The following is a 16,188-nucleotide window of genomic DNA, read 5'->3' as shown; positions in this document are numbered from 1 at the left end:
AAGTTTTCTAGTGATTAATATGGGTTGCGGTTCTTTGCGTAAAATATGAGAAAGGCGATGACTACGGCGAGATTGCGGAGTTATGTGTCCTCAAAGAAGCTTTTTTCGAATATTGCTATAGCTTCGCTTTATATCCTCCACTTACAGGCCTGCGTACCGGAATTGTCTCTCTGCACTTTCCTCTTGGACCCAAGACATCAGAACACCATTTGAGAATTTCATCAAATTCCTGGCCCAAAATCTCTTAGTAGGATTACCAATTGTACCAGACGAAGGTATTGAGCTTACAGAACTCCTCAATGGAATTTAGGAGAATAGGGCAAGAAATCTAGAAGCTTCACACCTACTTCTGGGTACATTTTTAATTCGACCTGAGTGATGAAAGGATGCGTTGTTAGTGGTCGCCTGTATATCGTTTTAGTATTTGTTATAGACCTCACCCTCACCTTTTTCACTTGAGAGTGCTTCCCCCCGAACTGGATCTACCCAACAATATGGGCCTGAGGAGCAAGTCGTGGAGGCGCATCGCATCAAGTTATAGACACTGCGCCAGAGTGGTTTGTGTCTAGAAGCATGCTCCTCCGCATCGAGCTAAGCGAGTCTTTCCTCAAGCATTCCTTTTGTGACATAAGCTTTTCCTCTTTTCTCCCCTTTTCAACCCGCAGCAAGGGGAGAGTGACGATCGTCTACGTAGTTAAAGCTGATCTTCAGCGTGGGTTCTTTGCCACAGGAGAACAGCCTTGACCACATTACAATGCCGGTAGTTATCATCAAACTGTTTAGTCAGATCGCTCTGAGTTCGACTATCTACCCTGACGATGATGACAGTGTCGTCAGCTCTCACCCGACGGTTTCGGGCAATTTTTCGTCCTAGGAATTTCTCTAACTTTTTCTCTAGGGTGAGCTGCCAGAAGGCACTTAGGGCTAGAACGACGTCTTCCTCTGTGTCCCTTGCCACCCCATGATATTGACTGTTACTCGTCACTCTATACGATAGTGGATACAGACCGGTGGGTCCTGGTCGTATACCTGTCCTTCCTATTTGGGTATCTGGAGCAGCCTAAGAGCGTTTGGCTGTGACTAGTTCTCAAGCGCAATAGATGGGGAGGGCTGTGGTCGGACTGTGTTGTGTAAGGACTACTAAGGAATCTAGACGTTAGAGCATACTGCGAGCCATATTCCCATGGTCCGGGCTCTTGGGGCTGAGATGGAACATCATTGTGATATAGACTTTGTGTCGTATCTACAAAATTATATTCCTTGGAAGGCCCATGTCAGCATCTCGGGAACCCCAGCTTGGATGTACGCCGGCAATGAATGAGCATCGCAGCCGATGAATCAAGTATGGGGATAATAGGCATTCTGGCTTACTAGGCTTATTCCACAGTGAAGCTACCGCAAAGGTTCCGGAACCAGGCAGCGTAGAGTTGCAATTCTATATCCAGACCTGCTAGACACTCTCAGCAAGACCCCCGCCTACAAGCATTGAAAAGCAAGAGTTAACACAGGGCTACACGAGTGTACAGAATACGGAAACCAGTAATGTAAATACCTGGATTAATGAACTTCCTAGAACTATCGAGCGACAATCTTCCCCTCAAGTCTCTCCATAATCACATTCGACCACGGAATCCCGAATGAGTCTGAAACCGCAAACCATTGAATCCTGGAATAGGAAAGAAAACGAGACCGAGAAACCTGGTACGAGCTAAAGCACATTGCACGAACGTTTTCTCTTTGGAAGACTCAGATTCTCAGAAAGGAGACAAAACAACCGCTGCTCAACGTGTAATCAGAAGAATAAGTGTACGAGCCCCTTTGCACGACGGGAAAAAAGAGGTGAAAAAGAATTTGCGGGTGAATTCGAATAGCCACCGATCAAAAGGAAAATACTAGAATATCGGGGAATTTCCTTTTTAGAGTCCCCGATAATAATATGTCCGATCCGCGTGCTGGGGTGAGGATTATGTTCGTGGGTGTGGTCAAACTGAGAGAAGGTTGACGACAACCCAGAGAATCTGCAGGATACGCATGCAATGAATATTTCCCAAGGAGAAGATAACCACCTATGAGACCACCCTTACAAAGCGTAAGGGTTGACAGACCGAACCGTGAGGCATCTTCAAAGCACACTAAGTTAGTAACCAAGCCCCTATTGCTAGTTCAGAGGTCAGAATAAATAACTTACGGAGGACTCTTGCTCAGGTCAGTCTTGAGAATGATGGGAACGCGAGTCATCTCGGTAACATCCTGGATGAAGTCGCCATTCTCCTCTCTCAGCTTGAACGACTTGAGGTACTTCTCCTTGTTAGTCAGCTTGTTCTCAGGAGCATCGCTGGTGCTCGAGGCGATCTTGGGGTCAGAGCGAGTGCGGTGAGGTCCCTGCTGGAGGTGGCCGTTGCGAGTGGGCGACGGCGGCATGCTCTGGGTCGACCGGTCAGCCGAGTTCAAGGAGACGCCAGCATCCTGTTCAGTCACCTCGTCAACATCCTCGTCATCGTCATCGAAAAGGGCATCAACATCGTCCGCAGACATGGTGCCAGTCTCGGTCTGCTTGCGCATTGCCTCGTCACGCTCACGGGCACGCTCCTTGGCGGCCTCGGCCTCGCGGGCAGCGGCAGCCGCCTGGGCAGCACGAGAGTTGGCGGGCTTGGGTCGCTCATCTTCGGGGATGTAAGCAGACGAGGGGACACCCTTCTCCCAGTAGAGCTCAAGCACACGCGAATCCTTGCGGAACTCGGCCTTCTTGAGAGGCAGCTGGTCACAGTGCACACGCTTCTCAAAGCCGTACTCAGGAATGAGGACATCGAAGGCGGACTCATAAACGCAAAGAACAATACCCTCGCTGATGAGGTCGCCACCAATCTCATGAGCCTTTCGGTCCATGTTGCGGCAGGCCTCGATGTGGACGCTCTGCTCCTGGGCATTGTGGGCCGAATCCTTCTTGTTGTTGCACAGATCGGCGGTCTTGGTCAACGACTCCACATCATCAGTGAACTCAATGGCACCCTCAGAGAGGACAGACTCAAGTTGACGGTGCACAAGCACATCGGCGTAGCGGCGAGAGGGGTTGGTGAAGTGGGTGTACACAGGCACATTGAAGGTGTAGTGCTGGCGCTGCTCGTCAGCAGGGCCAGGTCCAACGAAGTACTTGGCACGCTGCATAGCCTTGGCAAGCAGGGTTTCCATTCCCTGTAGACCTAGTTAGTAAATGCGTTGGGAAATCGAGAAATGTTGCGATTGTATGTTTTCACGAACCTTGCGGAGGTCAACATCGGACACCTTGCAGAGAGTGCTCTGCAGGCTTCCGCTGCTAGAAGAATCGAAATCGTATCCAAGGCGGTTCATTCTCTCGACGAACAGGGTGAGACGGCGAGAGTTGGGAGATGGCTGGCGACGAAGGAAAGCCTTCTCAGGCATGGCATTAGCCAGCTTACGGGCAACGAAGTAGTTGGCCTGGCGGCTAAGCTCCTCGACGAGCTCGTGGGCCGGGCTGGAGTCGAAGATGTTGTACTCGACGGGCACGTTCTCATCGTCAAGCTGCTGAAGCAGACGCAGAGAAGGAACGTTGGCCACCCTGTTTCCGAAGCGGGCATCCCGGAACTTGTTGGCAACGGCACTCAGAAGTTGGACATGCTCAGTGGAGACGCTGGATCCAGTCGAGCTGGACTTGCCAGTGATCACAGCGTTGGCATCGTCGTAGCTGAAACGGCCTGCGCTCTTAACAATACCCTTGCCAATCCATACGTCATCATCAATGGCACCGGTCTCGGGGTTGGCATGGAAGACAACGCTGACGGTAAGGCGGTCCTGGTCCGGAAGCAGAGAGCAAAGCTCACTGGAGACCCGAGATGGGAGCATGTTCATAACACGATCCACTAGGTAAACAGCAGTGCCTCGCTTCTTGGCCTCACGGTCCACCAGGGAGTTACCCTTGACAAAGTGGGCAATGTCGGCAACGTGGACACCAATCTCGACCTTGCCATCAGCAAGCTTCTTGACGTGGAACGCATCCTCAAGAGCCTTGGTGTTCTCGGGGTCAATGGTGAAGATGGTCTCTTCACGGAAGTCACGTCGTGAACCCAGAGCTTCGCCCTCGTTGGCGACGGTCCAGCCCTCCCAACCAATGCTCTTGATGACGGCATCAGAGAAGTCATCAGAGCCAAAGTTGTTATCGCGGAGAAGAGCATCAGTCTCAACCCGCAGATCACCCATCTCTCCAAGTTGCTCCACGAGAGTACCGAAGGGGTGCAGAGAGGTAATGGGCCAGCGCTTGATGGAAGCGACAAAGATACGGTTGGCGTAGTCCTGGTGCTTTTCCACGAAATCACGGGGAGCCTGCTCGGTGGGGATAGCGATCAGAGGCACACGTTTATCGGTAGGCTTGAACCAGACAATCTTGGGCTTGTCCTGGTGACGATCCTGGTGGCGGCCGTGAGCGCCATCTCTGGCCTGTCGCTCGGCCTCTTGCTTCTCCTTGGTGGCTTGGCTGCTGGGGCGAAGCAGACCCAGGGTGCCAGAGAACATCTGACCCGCAATACGCTCAATGACAGCAACAACGTGACCGGCATAGAGAGGCTTTTGCTCGTCACTGATCTCGTCCTCCTCGACAAGGAGGAGGCTCTGGCCCTCAACCTCGACGTCGTCATTCTTCTTTTGAGTCGGACGCTGACGGAGACTACCACGGCGGCGGATGCTTCCATCCGGGCCAACCTCCTGTCGGTCACCATTGGAATCGGATCGACCCAGCTTGTCATTGCCAGCGTTGCTTCCGGAACGGGCATCCGTAATATCCTTACGCTTCTTTTTCTCTTCTTTCTCCTTCTTCTGAGACCAGACCTCATCGACATCCAGGAGTTCAATGGCGACAAAGTCACCCTCCAAAGCGCGGTTACGGTCCTTGCTACCGCAAATGAAAATGTCGGCGTCCAGATCCGGAGTAGTCACGTATGCGTCGGAACGGTTCTTCTTGTTCACGCGCAGGACACCAGCCACCAGTTGTCCGTTGCTGATAAGAGCGGGCAGGTTTGCCTGAGGAAGGTAAGGAGTGAAGAGGGTCTTACGCTGCTGCTGCTGTTGCTGCTGTTGCTGCTGAACAGACAGCTGCGGCGGGGCGTGCTGGCTGGCCTGGAGACCACCGGCATTTTGCTGCTGAATAGCCTGAAGCTGGGCAAGCTGGAGCGGATTCAATTGCTGGCCACCAGGGAACATCTGGGGCTGGGCCATCATCATCTGGCCCTGAGGCAGCTGAATAAGCTGGGGTTGACCAGGGTACTGGAACTGGCCGATGGAGCCCATCGACTGGTTCATCGAGCCACGCGAGCGGTGGCCGGGTTGGAAACCGCCCTGCTGCTGCTGGCGTTGGTCCTGGCCCTGGTTCTGGTTGTTTGGCTGGCGCCAGTTGCTATCAAAGTTTCGGGATCCCGAACGAGCGTGACCGCCGGGCTGACTGCCTCGGCGCTGGTTGTCGGCTGAACCGCCATCGCTTGGTGCGGGGAATTGGAAGCCACCGGCACCGCGTCCAGAGACGGAGCCTCGGTTGCCACCAATAGCCATCGACTGGCTTCGACCATGACCACCAGCGCGCATGTTGCCAGCGCGCTGCAGACCGAGACCCTGGGGGGCAGGAGAGGTACTCGAGCCGGGCTTGTCATCAGGACCTGCCTGGCTGTCCGAGCCGGACGCGTCAGGGGCGGGGGCGGGGAATTGGAAACCGGAAGCGGTTCTCTTCTGCTGAGCAAGCTCTGCGGCCTTCTTGGCTTCCGGCAGAGCGAGAGAGTGACGACGCTGATGTCCGCCACCGGGGGACCTCCGCGGCCGCGACCGTGGGTGTTCTCATTCTTCTGGTTGTTGTGACCCTGCTGGTTGAACTCTGCGTATCCCGAGGCTCCAGATGACGGGGCAGGAGGTGGGCCCATGGCAAGCCCAGGAAGAGCGGATTGATTGCGACGGTGGGAGGGTTGAGGAGCGTTCATGGGGACATTCAGTTGCTGTCCCTGCTGCTGTTGCTGCGGGAATTGAAAGGCGTTGACTTGGGGAGATACACCACCCATGTTGCCACCTTGTTGGAAAGGGTTGACTTGGCCTAATTGCTGCGGCTGCAACAAGCCCATGTTAACGTACTGTTGGTGTGTGGCCGCAATCTGTTGTTGTTGCTGCTGGAGCAGCTCGATTTGTTGCTGAATGGCCAATTGTTCCACTTTAAACGACAAGAATGTTAGTTTCACACGTCATACAGCAATGGAAGCAGTGAGGCGGGGGATGAGGGGGGATCACGTACTCATCAAAGGAGTAAGCTCAGAGGGACTTCTCCGGTGAGCGATATGGAGCTTGCGTCCAGCGGGGCCGGGCACCCCGGACTGGCCGCCTTGTTGATCCATGATCCTGGACAAGGTAACCGGCTATCACTGTAGAGTATGATGCGAGATGGTAGAGTGGATCCGGAAGCAGGAGTGACTGGCGTTGCCTTCGAAGGCAATCGAACCGAGTAATTCAGATCGCAAACCGGTCGCAAATGTTGGGATATGTGCGGACGCGAGTTTCGACACAAGAATGGCGGTGAGATATGCTGCAAGCAAGAGAAAGAATGGATTAGCAACGGTGAAAAGGCGACGGATGGCGGGAGGTAAACAAGGGAAAACAACACAACCCGCGAGTTGGGAGGGCGATTTGTCGAGGTGGGGGGATTAGAAAGGGAAGGAGCAAAAGTGGAAGTACACCGAGCGGGCAGTCGCGAGGATTGAAACGAGTTCTATCGCGGACGGCGACCGCATCAAAGCCTGAGCCTTTCAGGGAAGGCAGGAGGGGAAGGGGCAGAGGCTAGGACGGCCGCGACGGGCAACCAACGCCGCAAATGCATAGCTTGTTTGATGGATCGGTGGGCGACCTCATAAAAACAAAAACCCAAGGCCATCTTAAATGAGATGGGATGCCCTTACCTGCAAGAGGAACTACTGAAGAGCTCCGAGCCCTAGCATTCCAAAATGACGTCTGCGCTTTGTTCAAACGTGGGATGAAATTTGCCAGAAGCCAGCGAAGCGGTGACGCGGGATGACACCAGGTTGCTGAGGGGAATGGACAATCCAGCCAATTGCACGCTCAATGCACCTGGATTCGATGAGCCCGAGGACCAAATGAAAGGAACGAGGCTCGCTCGATTCGAGATTAGGTGTTGAAAGGACCGAGGCGGCGGATGAAGTTCCGATGCTGAGGGGCGCACGGCGACGACAACCGGGGTACGAAAAGGCGTCTGGTGGAATCGAATGGTATCCTCGATCGAGAACCGGTGGGATCGGACTCGAGACGGCGACGCAGGAAGCTTGCGGGAGGAGCTGGCTGGGTCGCGAGGAAACCCGGATTGCAAGAAACGGGCAGATGTGGTTGCACGTCCTCGAAGAGAATGACAACTAGAGCTGATGGGGGGATAGAAGCGACGATGCACGCATCGACCGAATCGATCAGAAGGAACGATGGAAGGGAAGAGAGAGAGATGGGAAGGGAGCAAGAGGGAGGAGGGGGAAAGGAGAAGAAAGAGGTGATGATGGGATCCATACAAAGCGGGTGTGGGGAGAGGTACGGAAAAGGGATGGCTCGTATGGTCATGACAATACAATAGTGACACTCGCCAGATCGCCCCCTCAAGCTGGGATGACGTTGGTAAATACCCTGTCCTACCCACCGCAAACACCGTCCCCCAAGGCGGATACTGTGGATGATCTCCATTGCTCCCGACCACCTCATCATTAACCTGTTGCAGCCATCACCTAAAGGCCGTCTATTTCGAGGATCGGATCGCGATGAGTACGTCCTACAGAAGCTGCCAGCTGCGTGGGGGATATTACTACGGGCTATCTGGCTGTGATCAGGATCACCCCCCTCAGTCATGGAGTGCATGCTAAGAAGTAGGGTAATGTGTTGGCGGCGTTAGGGCCATCAAGCTGGAGCAACAGACTCTCGCGCTAAGAGGAGGATTGGTCCGAGAACCTGCGACAAGGTATTAATGGCGTTTTGCCCGGGCAGCCGTGACTCCATCGCTCAGGAGGCCTGGTGGACGGGTGGACCATCTCGGCGATTTTGTCGATATCCCCTGTAGAGAATACCTAGAGGAGCTATTCGGAATAGGCAGCATAAGTCGATGATGCTCACAATGATGCAAAGAGAACCAGAGTTGCTCTCCGGGCGCGGGTCCGGCTGACTCATCCGTAATTTATTTTTCCCAGCGCGTACTTTCAATTCGAGTGTCGAGGGTGCGCCGTGATGCCCGAGTAAACATTGCTCGGCCCATTCGACCTCCATTCTCTCAATTTATAGCTGGAGGAGAGAAGTAAGATTGTTCCGCTACTTGATGCCGTGTCATTGCTGCCACGAGTGCGACTGGCCGAGACGCGCAGCCCACTTGTGCTAGCAGCACCATGCTAACCATCGGCACCTCTATCGCAACAGCTTCCAGTCCTCCTCCCCACCACCTCTCGTTGTCTCGCTGCACTATTCAAAGACGAATATACAATTGCGCTCCCGTCTTCACTGACTGGCGAGCGTGCTCCGGAGATTCTGCCTAAACCACCGCAGCAGGTCTCCCGCCTCCACTCCATTCACTTCGAAGCTCCAGTCACTCTTCAACAGAAGGAAGCCGAGTACATAATGTCCCTGGCGTGTCTTTCCATGCGCTGAATCTCACTTCTTAAACTCCCATCCGAACGAGGCGCCGTGACTCCTCGATACTACCCATACCACCCTGCTCGCACCTCAACCCATACTTCTCAGACTTGTATCGGCCGCTCGAGTTCTCCTTCCCCCGATAACTGTCGCCTTCGTGACAACTCTTCACAAACTTCACGCTCGAAATGACGCCCACCAAAAAACCGCTCGAAAGGACCCCCACCAAATACCCGCTCGAAACGACGACCAAATACCGTGTCCACCTCCCCAAGTGGAACTATGACAACCCGTCGAAGCAACTGATGCTGGATTTGGCTGCGGAACTCGAGAAAGTCAAAATTTTCAACGAGGACCTCAAGAAGGTCCACGCATACGAGCTCAAGCTCAAGTTTGAAAGGCTTGAGGAAATCGACCGTCAGAAGGCAGCCATCCACAATGCTGCCCTGGATGAGGTCGAAGCCCACCATGATCGGATTCGTGCAGAGGCCGAGGCCCTCCTAGCAGAGCACTATCGGGCCGAAGAAGAGGAGCGCAAACGCAAAGAGGAAGAGGCCCGCAAGGAGAAGGAGCGCATCGAACGCGAGGAAGCTGAGAAGCGTCGCCGCGAGCAAGAAGAGGCTGCGCGCCTCGAAGCAGAGCGACAAGCCAAGGTAGCTGCCGAGAAGAAGGCCGCAGAAGAGGCCGAACAAGCTCGCAAGGCCGCACAGGAGGAGAAGGAACGTCAGGAGAAGGCGAAGCGCGAGGAGCTTGAGGCTGCCAAGCGCAAGGAAGCAGAAGAGATTCGGAAGGCCAAAGAAGAGGCTGACCGTCAAGCCCACGCCGAGCAACAGAAGAAGGTAGGTGGTGGCGCTCTAACATCGGAGGAAATCAAAGCCCACGAGCGCTACTTGCAAATCCATAAGGATCTGAAAGAATTCCGGGCTTCGATTCGTGATTTCGGCAAACAGAACCAAGCCGTTAAGAACGCCACTGGTGACATGCGCCGTGCCATCAAGAAGTGCATCGGACAACTACGCGACGGAAAAGGTGCAAACCAGCAACAGGTACGTCCCAGTATCCAGATCAAAGGCTCGAGTCTCTCGTTCAACGTTAACGAATGTAATCAAACAAAGACTCGGGCGATCCGGGATCAGCTGGAGAAGATTCTCACTGTCCAAGGGCCTACTGTCGACCTTCGTCGATTCATCGCCTTCCCCCCTGCACAAATTGCCAGCACTGAACAAAATGTTCCAGCTCTGCTGATCTACGGTCTCAACATCTTTGCAAAGGCCTTGGTTTCCGGCCTCATCAACGAGGCGGCCCTGCATCCCACCCACGCAGAGCCCATCGGAATCCTGGCCGCCCAGATTTTCTCTATGGACCAGTTCTCCTATCAGAAAATCCCCATGTCCGACATCCTCTGGGCTAAATTCCGCGCCGTCTGCCCAGCCTTGTGGGGCTTCAATGGTAACAGCAAAACCGAGGAGGGTCGCCGTGCACTGGGCTGGCGCCGGGTAGAGCAAGGTGGGCCGTACATTAAGGAACAGGAACACCTGGACCGGATGACAGCTCTTGGAGCTGGCTTTGCCGCCATCACTCTTCGCAATTTCGGCAAAACCCCGCGAGACAACCCGTTCCCTAACACCATCTTCTGGTCCTCCATCCGCAAGCTTCTGCACATTCCCCCCTCGGAGCTTTCGGATACTCATGTCATGCTCATCAAGGCGATGCTTCAGAACTCGGGAGAGCGCATTATCGGTTTTTGGGGGGTTTTGGGCACGTGGATTCTGCGCAAAGCGGTCATCGACTTGCCTGCGCAGCTTCCACAAACTATGGCGGTCCACCAGTTGCGTCTCCTCCAGGATACATATCGGGATGATCGGAAGATGATTTTCTGAGGATCTTTTTCCACTCGTGGCAATGATGGCGTTGGGGGATCTGGCACAAGGATTTTTAGTTTCTCAAGGCGTCAATTTAGCTCTTTGCGGCGGCCAATGGGTTCTGGCCCATTTACTTTTATTCTTATTCATTCCAAAGATGAAACCCTACCTAGGTACGACTTCACGCTCTAGAAGTGGGACATTTCTGCTGCCTTCGATTGGCTGCTACTAGGGGTTTAAGAATAACTGTAGGTTTTTCTCCTTAGTAGTATAAATGCTCCTCTCCCTTTTTTCTCTTCTTACCTCTTCACATATCTCCTTTAAACATCATATCGCTCGGCTAAGAACTTCTGATGAAGCGCTTTTGAGACGTCTCACAAGATTTTGCTATGTATCCGTTACCTCCCCAGGGATATCGCCCCCTTTCCCAGTCCAAGGCCAGTGAAAGCATTGCCACCTCCGTCACCTGCGAAGCGACCTACACAATTGATAGAATTCATTGCTAGAAATGAAAGCCTCTTTACGCTGGCTCAGGTCAGATACAGGAATAAGCTTCCAGAAAGGCTCGACCTTCCCATTACGTCGCGAAACTGAAGTGTTCGGTTGCACTGTGAGCGGCGGAAATGGAGAATTGTGGAGGGCTCACCACTCACCATGAATCATTCTGAGTCAGCGTGAGCAGGTCGATCTACACCACTGCACCGAGCTCGATAGTACGAAGCAATTCATCCCAATTCTTGTTTAAATTGGCAAGCCACGTACTTTGGGTGCAGGAATCACACCACATTCTCTACACTCTCACAAGATTGCACCTATAGCCACTGGAAGAGTCCCTTCAATCTCTACCCCATCATTCACCATGTCAAGCACCTCCACTTCGCCCCGCCCACTCGTCTTCTACGACATCCTCATGGGAAAAGGGTACAGCGGCCCGAATCCCTGGAAAACCCGCGCAGCCCTCAACTTCAAGCACCTCCCCTACACAACCACCTGGGTACCACTGCCGGAGATTGCCAAGGTCCGGAAGGGTCTAGGTGTCCCCGCCTGTCGCAAGTTCGCCGACGGCTCCGACTTCTATACACTCCCCATCATCGAAGATCCCAACACCAACTCCAGGCTCGGAGATTCCTTTGATATCGTCTCCTATCTTCAAAAGCAGTATCCCGACGCCGGAGACGGCGATCTTCTCCCGGCCCAGACGCTGGATTTCACCTTCTCACAGGATGGCATCCTCATCCCGCTGTCAGAGCAGGGGGGGGTGAATTCCATGAGTACGCGAAATTCAACATGAATGTGGATGCAGCATTCACTGCTCATGTTGTGCTGTGTGCGCAAGGCACGCGATTTGATCCCGCCACGGCCGAGGCCACCAAGGCGGAATTTGCTCGGCGTGCGGGTATGTCCTCCTGGGATGATTTTACGGTACCTGCGGAGGTCCGGGTGAAGACGCTAGAATCATTTGAAAAGGCCCTTGGGGAATTGGGAAAGCTTTTCCTGAAAGATCCGAGTGGTCCGTTCGTGCTTGGGCCGAGAGCTAGCTATGCGGATATCATTGTTGGGGCGTGGCTTAATTTGATGCGTGCTACCCTACCGGATGATGAGTGGCAGCAGGTTAGGAGCTGGCATGGAGGTATTTTCGGACAGCTTTATGATGGATTGCAGAAGTATGCGGAGATTAAATAAGTTTTACTCAGCAGCCGGCTGTTGATGTGGAATGGATCAGTGCTGTTGAAAGGCGTCTTCGCTTTTTAAGGGCAGGAATCCAGTTTTTGCTAAAATGTATTATGAAAAACGAGAGTGATGTCCACGAAAATGAATCAGAATTTCTTCAATTATCATGATCCTCGGTCACCTGGTCGTCATAATGCAGCATACGGCCGTGACAAAATGCCTTTCTCTATACGAGCGGCGGGTGTATACATATCGAGCCTAGGGCCTGAGTCAAGCAGCAACAGAAAATCGGCCCCCACTAAGATTCTACGAGGGATACACATGTACTGGGAAGCGCACCTAGGACACAAGATTCTATCTCTTTACGACCAAAAGATTTATGGCATCCGCGACACAGCTCCTCCGCCTCTTACACCGACCTCGAGGCACCCTCCGACTCGGCTGGGTCCCGGTCCAACTCCCTCCACTTTCCCGGATCGCACCTTTCTACGATCGACTGGCACATTCCAGGTCATTGCCCTTGCAAGGTTCAGCTTTTTCGACTCGCCCGGCACTGTTCAATACAGAAAGGTCCAGAGATGGGAAATCCCAGTCTCGACCCGCCCCGGAAAAGGCAGAGTCAGAAAACGTGGACCCGTTCAGTACTCCGTCGGTCACTCTAGAGTCTCTGGGCATTGGGAGGAGGATGAAGATGTTCTTGTTTGCTGTGCTTTGTATCTTTGGGATGATTGAGACGTGGTTCTGGTGCAAGGCTATTTGGGTTTGGTGGAAAGGAGTTGGTGAAAAGGAGAATGACGCTTGATAGGATTGAAGTGGGACTTAAGAGTCTCGATCATCTCTTCATGTATTTTTTGTCAAATCTTTCCTCCAATTTCGATGATAACAATAGAAATCTCGACGGTGCTATTATGTTTACTCGTATGGCAGACATAGAATACAAAGACTCTTCTACATCATGTTGCCGCCATGGTGGCAACCGGTTATGTCACTGCAGTCAGCCATTATATGATGGTGCATAAAACCCTACCTGAGGTATTTCCAGATATATCTTGGCAGACCCAACACACAAGTCGTGAGATAATCTCCAGTCCCCCAAAATACCGGAGTAGGCAGGTGAACAGCAATCCTCGGTGCACCGAGCCTGGCGGACACTTGGCAGGCCCGCAAGGGACCAGCCGGATGAGTGCCGCAGCGGCGAACCCAAGGGATATTTTCTAGAAGCACAGGCGAGTCTTCATCGCCTAGACCCGGACGAACCACGAATAAACAATCTCAGGAACCTGCTCGTGGTGGCTGTCTTGTCCGGAGCTGGAATGGGACGGGTGAATCGGGGAAGCCGGGGCGGATTCGCAGGAAATAGAGGGCCTAGAATACTCTTAACCATTCGACCAGTTCCCTGGTCTACTCCACCATTATTGTCGTCCAGGGATCGGGTGTATCTGGACAAGTGACAATGGGCCGCAGTGACATCACGACTGATCGGGCCTAGGGGCTCAGTTCTGGCGACAATGGCAGCAATTGGGGCGCGAAAGAGGTTGCTTTTGTTGTTGATGTTGATTTTGATGTTTGCACCCACAGATGCAACCACGATCATGATTTCTGCAGCCTGCACAATATTAGCAACCGTCGCGAGAATCAATAATGTCTGGGGAAGAAGTGGAGTTGGTCGAGACCCTTGAGCCCAATGTTTCATGCACGGGTCGATGCCGCCACCCCATTGGCTCTGCGATCTGCTGCGCACCCACCGTGACCGGACGCAAACCCTCCAGAAAGGCGGATGCTCCAGGGGAGGCGTTCTGGAGTTCCTCCTCCACTTCTGACTTTTCCCTTTAATAACATTCCTTTGCCGCTCCTTTATTCTGCTTCTTTCTTTGCATTCCTGTCACTCTCTTGATATCTGACGAGGTTCGACACTCTCTCCGAACCATCATGCGTGTTTCTAGCATCCTACCTTTCGTGCTGGCCGCCGTCCCGGCCGTCTCGGCCAGAGGCACTTTGGGTTTCTCTCTGGGTGACAAGAACCCCGATGGAACTTGCAAGTCCACCAGCGACTATGAGTCCGACTTCGAGAACCTGAAGGACCTGTCCACGCTGGTCCGTACCTACTCCGGCACCGAGTGCGACACTCCCCAAAACATTCTCCCTGCCGCGAAGAACAAGGGCTTCAAGGTCGTTCTGGGTATCTGGTAAGCTCTCCCCAGCTGTCAACTCGTATTTGGTTTCTCGTCTTAACCCGTTTGTTTCCTGTCTTGTAGGGTCGGATCCCAGGACAAGAGCGATATGAGCACCAATGAACCCTCGTTCACCAAGGACTTCGCCGCCCTGAAGAAGGCCATCCCCGGCTACGAGAGCGTTGTCGAGGCCATCACCGTCGGCTCCGAGACCCTCTACCGCGGGGATCTGACCGGTCCTCAGCTCCACAACTACATTAGCACCGTTGGCAAGCAGTTCCCCAGCATCACTGTTGGTACTGCCGACTCCTGGAACAAGTTCGCCGACGGCACCGCCGACGACCTCTTCATTACCGACACCGATGACAACCCCATGGTTACCTACGTCCTGGCCAACGCCTTCGCCTACTGGCAGGGCACTGTCGCCGACCAGGCCTACAAGACCTACTTCGATGACATGTCCGGCGCCATGACCCACATCCAGAAGGTTGCCGGTAACAACGCCGACAAGATCCGTGTGATCAACGGCGAGACTGGCTGGCCCACCGGTAAACCCAGCCCATTGACAATTCTGAAGAATGTGGTGTACTGACGTTATTTTTTTTTTTTTTTTAGATGGTGGCTCCGACTATGAGGCCGCTAAGGCTGGCACCAAGAATGCTGAGAAGTTCTGGAAGACCGGTGTGTGCGGAATGCTGGCCTGGGGCGTCGATCTCTTCTACTTCGAGGCCTACGATGAGTCCTGGAAGCCCGACAGCACCGGCGACAACGGCAAGGCTATGAACGAGAAGCACTGGGGTCTGTACACCGCCGACCGCAAGAGCAAGTTCGACACTTCCTGCCCGAAATAAGCGACGGGCCCTCCGCTCTGCTGTGTTGGTAGATCCACTTGCCCTTTTTTTTTTTCCTGTACTATTTTTTGAACTCAATCTGTGAATTTGTGAATCTCGGGTCACGTATAGACGATTTGGGCGATCCGAGCTGAATGAAAATACCTAGTTGCTGGCATTTTACATGTTCTGTATGCAACGTGAGAAAAAGTAGCGCCCCGCCGAAGGTACCTTGGGCATAGGGTTGTACGATGACTGCAGACTTGGCCTGACGTGTCCGGTTGAGCAAGAGAGCAAACAACCATTGGGGTGTCATATGTAGGTCTAGTATATGGTACCTAGTACCTAATCACCCTAAGGAAATGCACTAGCATGTATGTACCTACGTGACTTATACCGACTGGCCGAGTTGGGCATCCCCACGTCCAAGTAACGTCGCGGGGATTATGTCATCATTTAGGCGTGGGAGAACCACGGTACGTCTACCCCTGAATGCGTCTCTCCACGAACCGCGATTCTTTGTTTACTCGCGCCTCGACGCGAAATTGCTCGTAACCACCAGCACCAGGTGTATACCATCTGTCGGTCATACATCAGGAATGTCGGCCACCGCGCAAGGGAGTGGATCTGTGGAGGAGCCGAGACGAGTCGGCCTCGAAGCGAATCCCTTCTCTGTTCGGGGGGCCGGGGTACCTGCGCAGGCAAGGGGACCCAGTCCAAGCTGTTCCGTAGAAGACATGTGCGGGTGGGCACCGCCATAAAAGGAGTCAAATGGGTAAAATGAGTAAAATGGGCTAAGTGGCTCCGGGAGTACTGGTACCTGGTAGCGCCCCCTATTTGTGGGCGCTCGGCGGTACTGGTACCTCACCCCCGACGATCCAACCCGAACCGTGACGTGACCTAACCACACCTTTTTTCCTCCCCTTTCCACACCTTGCGTGTCCGCGACCAGTCTGTGATCTCTCTGCTCAACTCTCGTCCGGTGCGATTCGCTCTCTC

General features: G+C 53.6%; 4 protein-coding genes across 4 annotated transcripts; 3 read left to right on the top strand and 1 right to left on the bottom strand.

The window, feature by feature from the left end:
• Positions 1-2,080: 2,080 nt before the first annotated feature.
• Positions 2,081-6,380, bottom strand: ssdA (mRNA-binding translational repressor SSD1; the record flags this gene model as incomplete). Its single annotated transcript, XM_056623814.1, is given in 5 exon segments — positions 2,081-2,120; positions 2,189-3,192; positions 3,259-5,787; positions 5,802-6,199; positions 6,281-6,380. The coding sequence occupies 5 exon segments, from the start codon at positions 6,378-6,380 to the stop codon at positions 2,081-2,083; spliced, it is 4,071 nt and encodes a 1,356-aa protein (XP_056468802.1).
• Positions 6,381-8,843: 2,463 nt separating this feature from the next.
• N7532_011322 (putative RNA export mediator Gle1) lies at positions 8,844-10,535 on the top strand (the record flags this gene model as incomplete). The annotated part of the gene is made up of 1 exon (XM_056623813.1): positions 8,844-10,535. One exon carries the CDS (start codon positions 8,844-8,846, stop codon positions 10,533-10,535), a length of 1,692 nt encoding a protein of 563 aa, XP_056468801.1.
• An 841-nt stretch (positions 10,536-11,376) lies between these two features.
• On the top strand, positions 11,377-12,200 carry N7532_011321 (glutathione S-transferase-like protein ustS; the record flags this gene model as incomplete). The annotated part of the gene is made up of 2 exons (XM_056623812.1): positions 11,377-11,788; positions 11,821-12,200. The coding sequence occupies 2 exons, from the start codon at positions 11,377-11,379 to the stop codon at positions 12,198-12,200; spliced, it is 792 nt and encodes a 263-aa protein (XP_056468800.1).
• Positions 12,201-14,117: 1,917 nt separating this feature from the next.
• On the top strand, positions 14,118-15,210 carry bgt1 (1,3-beta-glucanosyltransferase Bgt1; the record flags this gene model as incomplete). The annotated part of the gene is made up of 3 exons (XM_056623811.1): positions 14,118-14,374; positions 14,444-14,907; positions 14,975-15,210. The coding sequence occupies 3 exons, from the start codon at positions 14,118-14,120 to the stop codon at positions 15,208-15,210; spliced, it is 957 nt and encodes a 318-aa protein (XP_056468799.1).
• Between the last annotated feature and the right edge of the window lie 978 nt (positions 15,211-16,188).

This window comes from Penicillium argentinense (genome assembly GCF_028826775.1).
Source record: "Penicillium argentinense strain IBT 30761 chromosome Unknown utg000011l_segment0_segment0, whole genome shotgun sequence".
In the NCBI taxonomy this organism is placed as follows: domain Eukaryota; kingdom Fungi; phylum Ascomycota; class Eurotiomycetes; order Eurotiales; family Aspergillaceae; genus Penicillium; species Penicillium argentinense.
The sequence above is the reverse complement of the archived record's forward strand: the minus strand, read 5'-3'. Positions and strand labels throughout refer to the sequence as shown.